The sequence below is a fragment of the Oculina patagonica genome, chromosome 7 (genome assembly GCF_052425735.1).
Source record: "Oculina patagonica isolate OP01 chromosome 7, crgOcupat, whole genome shotgun sequence".
NCBI classification, from domain to species: domain Eukaryota; kingdom Metazoa; phylum Cnidaria; class Anthozoa; order Scleractinia; family Oculinidae; genus Oculina; species Oculina patagonica.
In genome coordinates this window covers 30,490,505-30,508,322 of record NC_135764.1, presented here as the reverse complement: position 1 = coordinate 30,508,322, position 17,818 = coordinate 30,490,505, and the positions used below count along the sequence as shown (strand labels likewise).

Genomic DNA, 17,818 nt, shown 5'->3' with positions numbered 1-17,818 from the left:
CTAGTATAAGAACCGAATAAAAATCAGTTTTTAAATTTCAGTATAAAAATGTAAAATTAAAATTGTTGCGGAAAATGTCACAATGTCACGCGCCGTAAAAATACACTGGAATTTCATTCAGGGAACGAGTAGAGGAGTCGATACGAAAGTAAATATTGCAACGAAGCACGTTGGAATATTTTTATAATTGAATTAAAGCAATCAAGAGCTATGGGTTGAGATGCAAAAACACTTCCCTTCTTAGAAAGTGTTGTTATGCTTGATGATGTGACTTCCGCTTCCGGCGAAGCATTACTCGTGTCATTAGTCATTGGCATGCACGTCGTCGAACAATATATACGATATACGTATACTTGCAAATTAAAATTTTCCTGATAGCACTAAAATAAACATAACAGCACTGGTCGCTCAAGTACACGTTATTTAGTACGAGATTCTCAGCTAAGGAATCGAGCATTTATACTTCAGAAGCGATGGCTCGCACTTGGCACGTTGTCTTGGCGCTTGTTGCGTGTTTTGCAGTGGTTTTGCCTTTTAATTTGGACATAAAAGATCCTGACGTCTATAAAGGAAGCCCTGGAGAGTATTTTGGATATGCTGTTGCCCTACACAATGAGAAAAATATAGCTAAGTCAAAGTGGTAAGTCACAAACCTTGAAATCTACTGAATTGTGTTGTTGATCAAGAGGAGTTACTTAAGCCTAGAATGTTGTAGTTTTTAAAGCCAGTGCGGGATGGTACGCTTTAGCGCTAAACTGAACAACAACAAAACCCGACGCTGGAAACTCATGCGAAGTCTGAGGTGGTCGAGCTGTCATCGCTCGATCGTCTTCGCAAAATCACGAGAACTTTGTCAAGTAGTCATACATCTGCATGCTGTGTTCACGAGACTGGCCTTCACGATAAGATCTAGACATACATTGCTTTATCCAAAACTTATATTTAATTGTAAGAAAGCTATTAGGTAACATTAAAAATTGTAAGTGTACAACTATAAACCAAATGGCGTGATACGATATCGACACACCTTCGAGTTTATCGTAAATTCGATCTCGTCACATTTTAAGTTGATTAACACTGCGGCATGCAATGATTGATGAAAATTAAATAAATAAGCGACTGAAGAAGCACTACAAGCTCGGTTTGTTTTTTTCTTTTGTACATTTTATGCGTAACTACGTCCAAGTTTACACAGTTGTAATCTTAAACAGCCGTTAAAATTAGCTCAAGCATGTATTTCGTTGGTGCTAATTTTAACTGTTCACAGCGCGAAATCTGTCAACCAGACATGACCTCGACGAATACACCGCGAAATATTGGAAAGATGTGTAATCTTTGTGGTCAGATACGCATAAAAAGACAAAAGAAAACCAGATAAATGAGTCATTCTGTATTTATTTCTTTCGTTGTTTAATCTCGTTTCACCATTGTCTTTTGGCTGTGCTAATACTAACATGAAATTGAACTTTGCATAAAATCCACCGTCACGCTGTCACTGTTCTCGAGGAATGAATGAAATGCGACATAATCCACTGAAGCTATTTTCGAATACATGCCAATATATTTTAAAACCACCTCTTATTTCCTCGCTCTTCCGACGAACCACCCCAAACATAGAACTAACTACAAATTTCCGTGACTTATACTTCGTAAATTATTATAAAGCCTGGTTTTCACTAGCGACGCAAGCACAAGCGCAAGCATAAAGCGCAAGCACGAGAAAAGAAAAACAATTCGACCTTTGTGGTGGTGCTTGCGGCAAGAACAAGCACAAGCATCAAAATTCAATGCGGTTGTGTTTTTACTTGCGTCAAAGCCGTTTTAACGGTGAAATAAGAGCTGTTATCCTTGCGCTCGTGCTGGCGTCGCTAGTGAAAACCTGGCTTTCTAGTGCAACGGAAGTGAAAAACACGAGTTTATGGTAATAGGAATTGACGCCTTCATGTTCAAGTAACAAATAATCTTACAGCAACGTCATTGTATTGTTTTAATTATTAGGGTTGTGGTCGGGGCTCCTTTAGGAAACAAGACAGCGCAGACAGACAAAGACTTCACTGAAAGAGAAAGATACGGAAGTGTTTACAAATGCAGCACGTCTGACCCAAAAAAGGAATGTATTGTGATCACGATTGACGATACCGGTAAGCACAAATTTATGCACCAAAAAACTAATTTTGTGTAACAGAATTTTACGTGAAGCCACGTTTTCAACCACATTGACATTGCTCAAATTTTACCAGTAACCTCATTTTCTTTTCCCGTGTTATTTTGGCGCAGAAGTGGGAAAGGGGGAAGGGGGGGGGGGGGGGGGGGGGAGAGGAGACTGACAATGAACGCAAAGCGCCAAAAGCGGACACGAGATAAGAACGCGAAAACGGAGCGCCGCGCGACAGTAGTCGCGTACGCGCATCGCCGCGTGATCAAAAGGGCGCTAAATAAAAACACGAAAAGGAAGCGTAAAAGCAACGTTGCCTGGCAAAACGGAAACAAATTTTAAACTATCGACTCCGTTTCCCTTAGACTTGCACGCATTTGCAATGACTTGCGTTCACTTTGATCGAGAGAAATTTGCCCGAAAGTGGACGCAGGTTTTTCGCCGATCGAACGCACGCGGATCCAGCGCGCGCGTGGAAGCATTCAAATGGCTTCTCTTAATTGTTTGACAACTTGCGCGTAGTTCACGAGGCAATTTTTGCATCGCAACAGTAACGACTAAAAAAACATTGCAAGTTGCAGAGGAGTGTCACACTTCGTCATTTTTGTTCGCAACTTGCATTAAAACGCATACGCTGGAAATTATCATCTTGAAATCGTTCGCGAACTAAGGACGCGCTGTGATTGGCTCATTTTTGAATAATATTGCGTTGCAAGTTGCAGATGAAGGTCACACGCAGCTACTTCCCTCACTTGTCTGGCAACGTTAGTTACAGAGGAGAGGATGGTTCTACTTCCCTCGCTACTTGCAACACATTTTGTTGTATTGTAGGCTACTTAAATAGTGTGTTACACCTGAATTGTTTTTGGCAACTGGCATCCGCAGCGTTTGTTGGCATGCGTTGCAAGTCTCAAGAAAAATTGCCTCGTATATATCATGACCTTCAAGTGTCCGTTAGGCTTCCAAACGTCAGTCTGAGCGAAAGTTTATAGTCCAAAACTTTCGACTACTTCTGTTTGGCTTGGGTTTTATTCTCTTTCGTCTTCGCACAACTGCATGAAATTATGGTACTACTAGGGTATCAACACATCGGGGGTTGAGTGGGGGTTGGGGAGGGGAACTGTGGGCTCCATTCTCGTCCCCAGAGCTGCTTGTCCCTTTTAGCCGGTAGAGCCTGGGGCACTAGGAACAAGTGGCTCTGGGGTCACATGATTTGATTGGCTAGATCTTTAACAAAGGAAATTTAAATTTGGCAAATTAAATCATCCTTTTTAAAATCCCTTTGTTGTAAGGGATTTTACTACGGTCGATTTGATTGGCTAGCTTTAAATTCTTTTTGCAAAAAATCTAGCCTAATCATGTGTCCCCAGTGCCACTTGTTCCTCGTGCCCCAGGCTCTACCGGCTAAGAGGGACAAGCGAGAATGGCGGTGCTCTTCAAAAAAGAAAAAAACAAAAGTAAGCGCTGTTCTTAGGAACTGAGACTTTACTTCTTAACACTTTAAAGAACCTCAAACAGAACAATGGACGGACAAACAAGGTGACCCACATATTGTGAATCTAGAAGAGAAATCTGGGCAGTGGCTCGGAGCAACTCTGATAAGTGCTACTTCCGAAAACACCTACGGCAAATTATTGGTAAGTAGGATTTGAAACAAGTAACATAATAATAATAATAATAATAATAATAATAATAATAATAATAATAATAATAATAATAATAATAATAATAATTATAATAATAGTAATAAACATTTTTATAGCGCCTATCCAGGCCTGCTCTAGGCGCTTTACAATTACTGTATGTTAAAAAAAAAATAAGGAAAAAAAAAAACACTAAAATCACAATATAATAAAATCGATAAAAATTCGTTAAAATTAGCTGAGCAACATCGTAACGCCCTAGTGCTGTTTCAGGAACTGTTAAGGGATTTAAATCCCTCGACTACTGATCGCCATCTCGCTCTCTCTCTCTGCACCAAACGGTTTAAAGTTTCAACACCAGCACTCGTTTTCACATTCGGAAAGTCTTACCTTAAGGTTACTATTTATAGCGACTACTAATTTTAGGGATATTTTTCTGAGCAGGATTTAGCGACTATTAAATTCAGCGATTTTCCGAAAATTAAAAATTAAAAAAAATTAATATATAGCTAAGATGGAAATAAATGTTCAGTATTAGAACAAAGTCACTTGAAATTGAACGAGCATTATCATTGTCAGAAAGAACACAGTGAATTGCAAATGTTAGAAAACGGGTCCTCATCAGGAAAATCAGTCATATTCTCCACGATGCCGGCAAGCCTAGCTCTCTCTCAACCCTTCTTGATTGTTTTCCTACCTTCTGACGTTGTCATATAGTTGAACAGGGCCACTATATTTAATTTTAGCGAGTACCAAATTTAGCGATTTTAGCCCAACTCGTTGAAATCGCTAAGATTAGTAGCCGCTAACAAATGTAACCTTAAGGTAGTTATTAGTGAGCAATCAACCCTATTCATTTTTAGGCGTGTGCGCCAAGGTACACAGTTAGTGGAAGTGTTAGAGCCGGTGAAACACCTGAGCATAGGAGGCCATTCGTCGTGGGAAAATGCTTCTTAGTAATGAATAGCTTGGGTTACGTGTCATCTCCTACTCTTCAGCCTTGCTTCCATGGCAGTAAGTAGACTTATATAGTTTTATTTGTTATTTTAAGTTTATAACAAAAGTATTACAAATACTTATTACCTTGACAATTACGTATTTCATCGATCTTTTCGTTCGTTCGCTTGTTCGTTCGTTCGTTCGTTCGTTCGTTCATTCGTTCGATCGATCACCGATCGTTCGTTGTTCGTTCGTTCGTTGTTCGTTTGTTCGTCCGTTCGTTCGTTCGATCGCCCATTTATCATCTCTTCTCACACATGTAGCAGCTCATCGTAAAGTCTCACATGAATGGCTCGCTTCCCTTCGAGAAAACAATAGAACAAACAACATAAAAACACGCCTAGCCCCAAACACAATAGTAGCTGCTACACTAGTGGACCATTAGAATTACAAAAACTTACGAGAGCTGCTACAATACTGTTATGAAGTGACAGCAATGCAAGAAAACAATTAAAATAACCTCCATTTGCAAAATCGCGTGAAATATCGCCAGATAGTTAGACAACAACGCCGAGCCACACCCACAAAACGAGACTTCAGGGGTTCCTTTTAGGTCTAGCCTGCGTAGCTGGCGGTTTTGTTGGGGTTAACCCGCGCGTAAGCAAGCGTGAAGCAGCGAGGGTCTTAGAGAGAAGAAAGCGAAAAACTTTCTTCCTCGCTTATATCCTCGCGGCTTAGCCGCTTGCTCGCGATTATTAACCCCAGCAAAACCGCCAGATACGCAAGCTCTTTTAGGTCCCTTTCGCCCTCCCTCGTTCAAGAAATACTTTGTACTTATTTTCGGTTTCACCACAGTATCACAGCGTGGAACTGACTAATACTGACGTGAAGGTCGTTCGGTAGTTGATAGATAAATATTGTTGGTATATTTCAGTTAGAGGTTCCAGCGGAGATTATTTAGAGAACAAAGATGGAGTCTGTCAAGCAGGCTTAAGTGCTGCGATGTCAAAAGATGGGATGACTGTCTTGCTGGGGTCGCCTGGTCGATTCGCGATGAATGGTAAAGTTGTCTTGCTTTGTTCAATGCGCAAAAAGATTCAACGTAATAAACAGTCTCCTCAGCATAAAGTCGCGTTGCTTTCTTAAGGTCTGGCTTCAACTTGCGCCCACTTGCGTCTTCGTTTAGCCAGAACTTGCGTGCATTTGCGTTGACTTGCGATGACTTGCGTTCACTTATTAAATGTGAACGCAAGTCAACGCAAGTTTTTCACCGTTTGGCCACCCAACACACACTTAACACAAGTCTTGCTCTTCAAGTACTGAGTTGCAGCGCGTGCAGTAGCATTCAAATGGCTTTTTTGACAACTTGCGTGCACTTGCAAGAACCTGCGAGTCCGTTTGGCCAGCCAACGCAACTCTGCACGCAAGTTCCACTTGCGGCTACTTGCGTCCACTTACGTTACCGTTTGGCCAGGGCTTTACTGTCTGTCTGTCTGTCTGTCTGTCTGTCTGTCTGCATGAGTTGCAGAAAATTGATTTTATGCCTTATAATTATCTCCCTTTTTTCTAACAGGCTCTGTTGAATTCTTCGAATTCGTTTCCGACCGGAACCCGGAGTCTGCAAGATCTTCAAAAAGACAAGTACTGGATGGCTCTAAAACTGGCGGTAATTTAATAGGTGAGCAGCTATACGCTTTAGAGATCATCATGATTACTTTTAAAGAGAGCATTGTAGACCTCAGAACAAGACACTCACAGTGGCTATCTTCACGCAGGAGTACAAATGGTAGCGTGCGTGCGGCTATCACACCTATTTCCTCAGAGACGTCCGTGCGCGGGCTATAGAGCAGTTTTTAATTGAGTGTCGTAAAACCAAAACCAAAGTAATTACTCTGGACAATCACAAAGGACCCAGACAACCCAGTGAACCAATCAAAACTCGAAGCAAATACATGTAGCTGGCACGAAGCGCGGGAAAACGTGCGCGAGCAAGTCACGATTGGTTTTGGTTTTAGTTCTGATTGGCTGAGAAAGTGGCGCGAGATTTTTAAGCCAATCACTAAGCATAGTAATGCAAAACCAAAGCAAACGCAATTTACTTTCGACACTCAAGTGAAAACCGCTCTATTAGGGACCTTACTAAATCACGACGGTGACTGCAACAAGAACGTCGCCAAATAAAAGGTTTAATGAGCAGTACAATAGCTCTGCGCGTGCGTTCTCCATCTTGGTACATTTCTTTGTCGTACTCTGCAAAACAACGTCGTGAAATGACCAAATTCTGCGTAGTCTGAAGAACATGATCTTCGACGGCGAAAATTTTATGTTTCTAGTTTGAATTTAATAAATAAATACGCTTACATATTTAGCTCGAGATTAGTTCTGACACCAGTGAACGCACTAAATAAATTAGGATAGTTGTGAGATTCTAGAGTAAAATATAAATTCATGTTTTAGTCGACGTTGTCGTCAAGGTCGCCGTCGTGGTCTCGTAAGGTCCCTGTAAATGGCTATCGGCGAACTGTTGGACAACGTAACAAAATGCTGTAAGGCTCGTGCGATGGATGAGCATTCCATCCACGGGCAGTGTTTATAGAGCGTTTTCACTCAGGTGACAAGCGGCCATATTGGATCACTGAGACAAAAGGCGATGTTTGTCAATAGAGTTCACTCCCTGTAGGATTAGTTTAGTGCACCAATATGGCCGCCGTTTCTTTGTTTGGAACACCAACATGGCTGCCGTGTCGTCATATGAAAACTCTCTATACTCTTTGCAGCGTCGTGCAACAGATCACAGTTCCATATTGATGACGTAGCTAGACAGTCATTTCTGATTGGTTGATAATTGTGCGCTAAATTCAAAACCCAACTCAAACCTAGACCGCTCGATCTGGAGTCCAGCGCGCTAACCATAAGACCACTGCGCCTCCCGCCTATATACTAGTTATGCAACGCTTTCGAGTGGTATACTATGGAATATACCACGAGTCACTTGTATTTTCTCGGTATACACACGAGCCTTTAGGTGAGTGTGTATACAAAGAAAATACAAGTGACAAGTGGGATATTCCATAGTATACCACGAGAAAGTGTTGTGTAACTATTTTATACCATGCCATAGAAAATACGCTTACTAAATTTCATCGAGAATAAGATCGCAGCGCACGATGGGAAGGTTGGGTTGAATACCGTCGAATATACAACGGCTTTCCTGTATTCTGATTGGCTGTATTTTCTATGGCATGGTATAAATGTACGTAAGACACAAGAAAAAACTCAAAAGGTTAATAATTAAACTCTCTTTGTTGCTATGTTTTCTAAAACAATTTTGTAATTACAGGATACGCTGTTGCCATGGGAAATTTCAAATATCCAGACAGACAAGGTATTCCCTTTACATCTATAAAAAGATCGCTGCACAGCTTTGAATTAATTATCACCTACACCTCAGAGTGAACGTTAATTGAGTTGCCCTGGTATGGGAAAAAGCTGCCCAGTTTTAGAATTATAAGCTTGGAATTGTGGTCATTTATTTTAACATTTTTCTCGTAATATTTTTTCTTACAGAATTAATTGCGAGCTCTCCTCGGGCCGAAAATCTAAAGGGAAAGGTAAACATTTTAATTTTAAGAGTATTCTTAACCGATGTATGAAACCTGGAGGTCGTTTAAAATTTTTGCTTAATTGGATTTAACTTGATTTACTGAATACACTTGCTCTGTAAAAGAGCAGTGCAATAGACCTTTCTCAGCAATTTAAGAAGAACAAAGGTTTATTGCTGGGCTCGATGATTGGTTCAAAAACCTTGTGAAATCGAGGAAAAAACCGTGCAACGTGCTGTGTTTCTCAACAAATCAGAATCACACCCAAATCCGCTTCAGGCGCGCGTTTTCCCGCGCTTGGTATCCGACCGGCTGCATTTTTTCCCGCGCTTTTCTCTGCTTATGTTCTTGTTTCGAGATGCGATTGGTTCACTGTCTTCTTGTCATTTGTGGTAATTGCCCAGATGTGACTTCGTCAGTTTTGGTTTAGCAAATCACAGAAAAAATAGAATTGAAAATTTAAAGCGGCCGTCACACGACAAACTGCAAACTCGTATTGGCAGACTCCAAAACGTTGGAAAACTCAAGCTTTCACACGTCAAACTCGCGTCAAATCACAACACATGCCAATTTGCAACACGGCCGTCTTAGTGCGATGGCACTTACGTGGAGTTGCCGCTAGTGTCTTGCTGTTATTTAGTGTTAACCGGAAAAGAAACAAAAAGCGTTGGAGAAATAGAAAGGTTTGGACGAAACTGTACGCTCGTCCAAGAGCTTCGCACAAAAGATACTGCGACCTTAAAAATTATTGTGCGCGTGGTTCATGGCTAAGCTTCGCGTTCGTTTTGTCGGTCGTCCGCCATTTTGTGAAGTGTCACGCAAATCACGTGAACAGAGCGCATATTTTGATTGGTTGAAAGTAAGCAACACAAGTTTGCTAATCGTTCGCATGTCAAATACGAGTTAACTAACAAGAAAAAAGTTGGTAAAAAATTGACGAGACTAGAGACAACTTCTATTTGCCGCCAACCGTTTACCAACTAGTTTGCCAACTATTGTTTTGTCGTTCACACATACAAACTTGAGTTTGCCAACACAAGTTTACCAACTTTAGTTTGTCGTGTGAATGCCGCTTATTATAATCCAGTCGTTTCACCATTGTCGCCAGATTAAACAATCGAAAGGTTTCTGTTTTTCTTTTTACAGGTTTTGGCATTTGATGTAGATTACGACAACTACCTATTGTCTGTCTCTACTCTTCCTAGGCCCTCGAATGTACAGGTATATATGGTTCAAAATGCCCCACAATGACACACTTTTTCTTTTGTTATCTTTAGCTATAGCTCATTGCTTCGTTTCTCCTTTTTTTTCCGTGTTAGATGGGAAGCAACTTTGGCCAGTCATTATGTGCAGTCGACTTGAACAATGATGGGTACGACATGCGACTATTTAATTTTTTTTACTTTTTTTGTTTGCAATTTAATACAGTGGAACCCCGTTAATAAGGACACCAAGGGGACAGGCCAAATTGTACCTATAACAAGATGTCCGTATTAAGCGGGGTCTCAAACAATCGCGACAATGAAAATTGCCAGTGCACAGATAAACAGTGTCCATAAAGCGGGGTTGACAATGTATAAGAGTTTGTCACTCGGGACACAAGAAAGTGTCCGTTGACCGTGTTAACGGGTGTCCGTATTAAGCGGGCTGATTAAAGAGTAAATGGTCTGTGAGTCGATCCCGACTCACAGCACGGCAGTCCGGCGCTCTACCAACTGAGCTAACCGGTTAGGAATTTGTGCTTTTGTCAATTTTGGAAAGAGGCCTGCTAGACAGGTGGACAAGTCCAACAAGCAACAAGAAAAACTCCCTGTTAGATTATTAATGAGTTTGCTTGCGTTTTCTTAATTATTTTTACTTAGAAGTAAGAAAAATACGACTTAAGGAAAGCGTAAAGTCGCCTTTTTGTGAATCTTTCAGCTGTGAATTAATTTTTTCGAGAAGTTTGACTTGTTTCAGTTAACTTTGATCTTCGAAACTCTTGATGGGAATTGAAGTCTTAAACAAGTTAAAATTAGATCAAAGAACAGCAGATTTGAATCTCCGGCAATCTTTACTCTTATTTTTTTTATGTAGTTATTCTGACTTGTTGGTCAGCGCTCCGTATCACCACCACAGCAAAAATGGCGACGAAGGACGAGTTTATGTTTACATGAATAACGGACAGGTAAGCATTAAACCTAGCGCTTGAACATAGGCGGTGGAGCACGGTAGGCAGGGGGGCTGACCCCCACCCCGCCTCCCTCCCCAAATTGTTTAACATATTTTCTGGGCGCATGTCCTTATTTTTGTGTCGAAAATATCTGTCTAACGCAACACAAAATTGAATTGTCAAGATATTCTAAAGGTCTAGTGATCGTTTCAAAAATGCTTTCAGACAGGAATCGATGATGTAGTCAACAGTAATATGTTGATGGCGCACCTCTCAAGACGAACCTCTATCTCAATACCAGAACGCCAACTAGATAGAGGACCATGAACAGTTTAGATTGTTTTTAACAAGAACTTAGACATTGACAGACTCAGAAACTAAGTGCTACCCGGGGCGGACTGATATTGATAAGAGCTACACAACCGAGGTACTTGTAAGCTCCGGGTCGTTTGAACGTTCGAGCTGGCAGGCTATCTATACCTAATTCGCGCTACTTAAACTGGCTGGCATAGGTATGACATAAACAGTCAAAGCTCTCTCGATGTTCTTATTAAACATGTCTCTTGAAATTTTTCAAACATATAAAGTGTACTATTATAATTATACAGATATTTATTTTGATATTTCTTGTGAGGGAGGAGGGGGGGGGGTGGTATTCATTTTTCGGCTGATTGTTTGGGGGATTATGAAAATTTGTATGGACCTTGGGGGGATATAAAAAACGAGCCGCTGAAAAAAAAATCCTCTGTCCCCCCCCCTGTAGCATACATAATGAATGCAGCCTAACCATTAAGGAACTGTTTCTTTTTCAGAGCCCTGGTACTCTCAATCATGTGGAGTCCATGAACCTGGATGGAAGAAAAACGAAAAGTTCTCTTTTCGGTTATGCAATGGCTATTGCAGGGGATCTAAACAGAGATGGTTTTCTAGGTAGGGAAAAACCCATTGAATGCACATTTGTCCCGATTGTGTCAGGGTGGCGAAAGTTTCAGTCCACGTTTTAAATTATTTCCGAAGAGCTGTCATGCCCACTTTGAGCTTATCGATGGTTCAATTAACTTGAATGTGGCGGACTTAAGTTCCCAAGGAGACTTACTTACTTCTTACTAACTCCTCTTCGTGCATAAGTGCACATAAGGCCTCAACCAGATAGCGCCATTGGCTACGGTCGGCCGCTGCTCGTTCGAGGTGGCCCCATGTCCATTCGTTGTCTCTCATTTCTCTTTCCACCATCCTTCTCCAAGTTTCTTTTGGGCGACCTCTCTTCCTACGGACATCGGGGGTCTACCTAAGGGCGACTCTTGGTAGGGCTGTAGGCATCATACGAAGGACATGACCAATCCATCTCCATCTCCTTCGCTGCACTTGCTGTGTGATGGTTTCTGTTCTTGTAATTTTACGCAGCTCATAGTTTGAGATTGTGTTTGGCCAAAATATGCGGAGAATCCTTCGTAGACACCTGTTCTGGAAGACTTGTAGCTTGTAGCTAATGGTGTTGGTCATTTTCCAGGATTCTGCACCATACAAGAGAGTACTAAAGACATTGCTCTTGAAAAATCGGATCTTGGTTTTCTGGCTGATGTTTCTGGATTTCCAAATGCTCCGAAGGGAGGCCCCAAGGAAACTTTACATCTGAATTATTTGTTTTGTCTTTTAAAAACAGATGTAGCCATTAGTGCACCTTATGGCGGGAAAGATCAGGGCGGTGTAGTATTTCTCTACTTTGGAACAAAAGATGGCATTGAGACGTCGTTTAGACAGGTACGAAAAACGTTTGTATGCAATCATGCTCTTGATAAAGTATCTGTTAAATGAGTGGTTTGGTTTAATTGTATTTACAGCTCTGATCACAACTGTTCTTAATCGCTTTTGTTTTGCATTTTATTGGATATGACGATATTTTTCGAAAATTGCTTTTAAATTTGAGGAAACCTCAAAATAATAGTTTTCTAAGGTAGAAAAACGCCATAGAAGTTATAAAATACAGTTAACTCTCTCTTAACGGACACCTCCAGGAGACGGACACCTGGTGTTTGTCCCGTCCCTGCCGTTTTTCAGTCATTTTACTGTACCTTAACTTCCTATAAGATGGACACCCCTATAAGACGGAGACCTGGTGTTTGTCCTGTCCCTGCCGTTTTTGAGTCATTTTACTGTAACTTAACTCCCTATAAGACGGACACCTCTCTAAGACGGACACCTGGTGTTGGTCCCATCTTGCCGTTTTTCAGTCATTTTACTGTCCTTAACTTCCTTAAGATGGACCCCCTATAGCGGAGACCTGGTGTTGTCCTGTCCCTGCCGTTTTTCAGTCATTTTACTGTAGCTAAACTCCCTATAAGGCGGACACCTCTCTAAAGGCGGACAGTTGGAGCCGGTCGCGAAGGACAGGTGTCCGTTTTAGAGAGAGTTGACTGTACCAAAAATAAGCAAGGATGGTGAGACAGATTATGAACGACAGAAGTGGAAAATTCCCATTTCTTTTAAAGATGACCAGTCTCTGAAGTAGCCAACTTAAAGGAACATGGTCAGCATTGTCACGATATTTTAAGTCATTTTTCTGATTACTTCCAAATTGAAGGAAACCTCAAAATAATAGTTGTGTAATGTAGGAAAACAACAAAGGAGTAATCAAAACCCGAAAATAACCATGGATCGATGGTTTCGTCTGACGAAGATTAAGACGGATTACGACCGACAAACTTGAAAAAACTTGCCAGTTTTTTCAAGTTGAGTTGTCCGTGACTGAGCTCCTTTAAACTACAGTAAGTGTTAATTCTATCGAATTTCCCCTCTCTTGGTTTTCATTCTAATATCTTCTGTACGTAGGCAATTGAAGCGTCCGATGTCTCCGCTGGTGTGAAGACTTTTGGATTTTCGCTGGCTGGAAATTTAGATGTGGACAACAATGGCTATCCAGGTATCATGTCAATTATGCCTTCTAAGTCGCCAACTTGATTTTGATTTGTTCTGTCTAACACTCTAACTACCACGTATCTCAGAATAGGCCTTATGTATGATAACGTCATATGCTCAAAATTCACCACTAAGCCTCGTTTGCGAGAAATATTTCTAACCTTCCGCCACCTTCATGCAGTTTTTACATGGGTATTCTTTCCATCTTTGCTGCTTTGGGAATTTGTTTATGATAAAATTTACACGGTTGCACTTCAGAAGCGAGGCTTGGCGGTGAAACAAGCCTGTCAGACGTAAACACGCATAACGGCTATTTGTCAACTGAAATATATATCAGTCGCTTATTCAATAGCTGATACTACCCTTATTATTGCCCATCTGACCCATCACTTCCCGGTCACTTTCGCGATAACAAATCTTAAACATACGCGCTCATTCACAAACTCAAACGTCTCCCTCTATTAACTCTGCTCAAACTTAACAGCACCGCATCCTCGTCCCCAGGGTCTTCTCGGCGACGAGTTTTCAAAATGGCAGCTCGCCGCGTCCAGTCGCCATCTTGAAAGCGGAGTAGACCCTGGAAACAAGGTTGACAGCACCCTGCATTATTTCCACTCTAATTCACTGATTTCCTTTCTTTGTACAGATCTCGCTGTTGGTGCATATTCGTCAGACAGAGCCTTCTTACTGAGGTAACAAAACATCTTGTATATCTCGACGTTTAAAAAGATTAAGACTGAGACGTTTAATTAAAATCCCGCAGATAAACTTAGAGCGAAATGTGGCACTGTGTGCTTGTTGCGTAATTAGTTAGAGTGATTTCCGAGTCTAGCCAATCAGAGCCAAGAAATTATTCTTTTGGCCAATGGTCATGAGATGCAAAAGTAAAAGCATCTTTCCCGTGCTTGGAGCTGGTTATCAGTTTCCCGCCCTTGGCGCTGGCTACGTGTTTTTCTGACAAATTCCCGCCATTGTCTCCGTCAATGTGTTTTTCACACCTGACAAGGGTCTTCCCGCGCGTGGCACCCGCCGTTATTACCAGTCACGTGTCTTTGTTTCGTCTGCTGATTGGTTTATATCGTTTTTTACGAATGTTGTGGCTGACCCTGTAATACTAGTTTTAATCTTTTAACACACGGAAGAAAAATATGTGTTTCGTTCCACCTTAGAGCCCGACCAATTGTGGAAATGTACGGGGAAATAAAATTGAGCCCGACACAGATTTCGCTGGAAGATAACCAAACCAATATGCGACTAGCGAGCGACGGTGTTATGCGTAAAAGGTATTTTATTTTATTTTATATTGCTGCTTAAATTGGAAATAACTTGAGGCAAACTGGTGTGTATTACATAGGGCGATCTTTGCTGACGTCATTGTTTAAATTTTGCCTCCTTAGCATACGACTTTGCAAAGAGAAGGCATCCTGCCATATACGAATTGACTCCAGGAGATCAAAGACCTTGTGAAATTTAACGATCGGCGAAATTTTCAGCTCTTTACCTGTAATATTGAAGGAAATATTATTAAAAATTGCAAAAGCGCTAATGAGCCCATACGTTCTTTGTAAAACTTTGAATTTTCAAAACCGCGCCAAAGAAAAAGTATTTTATACATCAGGCTCAAATTTGTAGCCAAAGTTAACCATGCCGGGCTCTTTCAATATTCAGAATTGATATTTTTGTAGCTCGATCAGAAACTGAAGCGCTTATGCTTATGAGGTAAATATTGTAAGATTTCCCCTGTTAATTGCCATTACTTAAAGTGGAATTCTTTTGTTTGCAGTATCGAGGTGACGGTTTGCTTAAAATACAAGAATCAAATGCCCTCTCTTGGTAAGTCATCTAAGAAGTGAAAGGTATCTGATTAACGCTATTAATCTCTAACTAATTAATAGCGTTCATAGTTTTGTAGGCACTTATTCACTAGAAAGTGCTACAGATCTACCCTTAAAGTAAAATCTTTTTAAGCCAAGTGGCTCGTAGTTCTCGGCACTTAGATCCTGGTCAGTGACTCCTGGTTAGTGCATTTAAGAGGCGCAGTGGGCTTATTGTTAGTGTGCTGGACTCCGGATCTAGCGGTCCGGGTTCGAACCCTGGCCGGGGTCACCGTGTTGTGTTCTTGTGCGAGACACTTTACTTTAATAGTGCCTCTCTCCACCCAGGTGTAAAAATGGGTACCGGGGACATAATGCTGGGGGGGGGGGGTACCCTGCGATGGACTAGCATCCCATTCAGGGGGGGGGGGTAGAAATATTCCTAGCCGCTTAATGCTACAGAAACCGGGATAAGCTCCGGCAGTATGGGCCGCATGGCTCGAGGCTTCCCTTTAGTGGCTAGGAGGGACCCCCTAGCTATCTGTCAGTTTGTCCTAAAACATTTGCCGCTATTTGCATTCTTTATCTCTTTAAACCAGGCTGCCCAACACGTCACGAGACTCTCCCTCCCCTCCCTTCCCCGCCCCACTTTAGGTTAAGACCTCATATGTTTGAATTAATATGATTTTGTTTTCTTTGTATGTTGTCTTTTTTTTAACTTGCTCAAAATCCTGAAAAACCTTCACTTCTCCATTACTTTCGTTAACGTAGTTTTCAAATATTTTTTTTCAGGAATGCCAAATGTCACATTTTCAGTAAATCTGGACCAAGAGCGTTTTACAGACGGACGTGATCTACGACGAATGTTCTTCTTCTACCAAAACAAGCCTACCTTTTCGATGAATGGACAAATGTCTTTGACGAAAGAAAATGAATGGCATTGTCAGTTGTTCGACACAGCCTACTTAAGGGTTGGTTGTTCTACTATTTTCACGGCAGCGCAGAAATCACTAAATCACCATCTTAATATTTACTAATACTTCGAAAAATTCCATTTTTTTCTGTTTGATCTTTGACCTGCCATTATAAGCCTAACCTAAGAGCGAGAGAGGAGAGCATCGTCTCTTTTCTCTCGATCTTGGGGGCGGGGTTCGCAGCGGTCAAACGCAAAAGTTGACGTCACATCCGGTCTTCGCCGCCTCGAACTTTCGACTTGAAAGTGGGCGGCAAACTATTGTAAGAAATTGTTAAAGAAATCGTACGGTGAAAGAACATTTCAAGCTGGGACACTCAGTGGAGATGAATTATCAAATTTCAAATCCATAAGCGGCGTATAAACCTTAACTTTTCAGGGACGGCGGAACTTTATTTTGGCGGGAATTACACAGGAACTGCGCACGCGCGCTGCGTTTGACCGCTGTGTGGGGGCGGGGAGAGAGAGACCCTAGGAACGAGGTTGTCTTAAGCCCTGGCCAAACAAAGACGCTAGTGGGTGCAAGTGAAAACTTGCATCTATTTGCGTCTTCGTTTGGCGAAGTGCACTTGCGTTGACTTGTGATTACTACAAGTACTAAATTTGAGCGTGCGGTAGCATTGAAATGGTGTGTTTCTGACAACTTGCGTGCACTTGTAAGTAAATTGAAGGTCCGTTTGGCCAGCCAACGCAAGTCTGTTCGCAAGTTCAACTTGTGTGAAAAATCCACAGGAGTCTGGTAACATTTTGAAGCAACAACTAGTACTCCTACTCCCCCCCCCCCTTAAGGGTGGGATGCTACTCCATTGTAGACTAAACTCCCCCCCCCTCCCCCTGCGTTTTGTCAGCTTGAAGTTATAACAATTCACCAGTACCCATTTATCTACCTAAATAAATAGGCACTTTTCTAACCAACTTTCTGAACTTACATAGGCCTGGCCTGTAAATTATTTCTCTTGTGCATGCGTACTTACATTTTTCATGTTTTATCATTTGTTAAAAAAAAAATTCGCTTTATTTTCTTGAAGGAAAAGGAGCAACTTCAGAACATGTTTGAAGATTTAACCTTTAACCTGACGTATGACCTCAAGAATTCCGCGCCGTGTACGCTGTGTCCAATATTGAACGACTACAATGACATCAGTAAGCGGTCTTTTAGAGCTCAAGTAAGTAAACTACTGCGCGATAATTTCATTCCAGACTTGTTCTCAGTTACAAGGTCATTTTACAGTTGACTGCTAAGCGACCTCGCCTTTGAATGGTAGCGAGGCTGGAGGTGGCCTTGCATTGATACAAACCTCTGTGCTTTTCTCATGTAAATGCAACTAGTTAGCATCAGAACAACTTGATTTACACATCAAAAGCAGTGAGGTCTGTATCAAAACAAGGTCACCTTCAGCCTCGCTACTATTCAGAGGCCAGGTCGCTGAGCAGAAAATTATCCTGGACAGACCACTTTATTCGTCAGCTTCTGATGCCCTCGTAGCTTTAAAGTGGCTTAACCTAGAACAACGTAGATTTTATCATCGCTGTATATATGTTTATAAGTGTATAAATGGACTTATGGATCACTCTATGGAGTTACTAGCTAACAGGGACATTCATAGCTATAACACAAGGAATA

At 41.5% G+C, this 17,818-nt stretch overlaps 1 protein-coding gene across 2 annotated transcripts in view; it reads left to right on the top strand.

Annotated features, from left to right (window-relative positions):
• The first annotated feature begins 349 nt into the window (after window positions 1-349).
• Window positions 350-17,818, top strand: part of LOC144659711 (integrin alpha-V-like) — a 29,389-nt gene continuing 11,920 nt past the window's right edge. The window contains exons 1-19 of one of the 2 annotated variants that reach the window (XM_078520205.1): window positions 350-637; window positions 1,999-2,141; window positions 3,662-3,792; window positions 4,662-4,812; window positions 5,672-5,797; window positions 6,311-6,415; window positions 8,078-8,122; window positions 8,305-8,348; window positions 9,486-9,560; window positions 9,659-9,711; window positions 10,416-10,506; window positions 11,304-11,421; window positions 12,155-12,252; window positions 13,321-13,411; window positions 14,054-14,099; window positions 14,577-14,690; window positions 15,191-15,240; window positions 16,014-16,192; window positions 17,223-17,360. In XM_078520205.1, coding sequence (XP_078376331.1) covers window positions 474-637; window positions 1,999-2,141; window positions 3,662-3,792; window positions 4,662-4,812; window positions 5,672-5,797; window positions 6,311-6,415; window positions 8,078-8,122; window positions 8,305-8,348; window positions 9,486-9,560; window positions 9,659-9,711; window positions 10,416-10,506; window positions 11,304-11,421; window positions 12,155-12,252; window positions 13,321-13,411; window positions 14,054-14,099; window positions 14,577-14,690; window positions 15,191-15,240; window positions 16,014-16,192; window positions 17,223-17,360 — 1,962 coding nt within the window. In that variant the 5' untranslated portion in view covers window positions 350-473. Of the gene's footprint in view, window positions 641-1,998; window positions 2,142-3,661; window positions 3,793-4,661; window positions 4,813-5,671; window positions 5,798-6,310; window positions 6,416-8,077; window positions 8,123-8,304; window positions 8,349-9,485; window positions 9,561-9,658; window positions 9,712-10,415; window positions 10,507-11,303; window positions 11,422-12,154; window positions 12,253-13,320; window positions 13,412-14,053; window positions 14,100-14,576; window positions 14,691-15,190; window positions 15,241-16,013; window positions 16,193-17,222; window positions 17,361-17,818 lie in introns of both variants that reach the window. The other variant, XM_078520204.1, reaches the window with a different exon arrangement.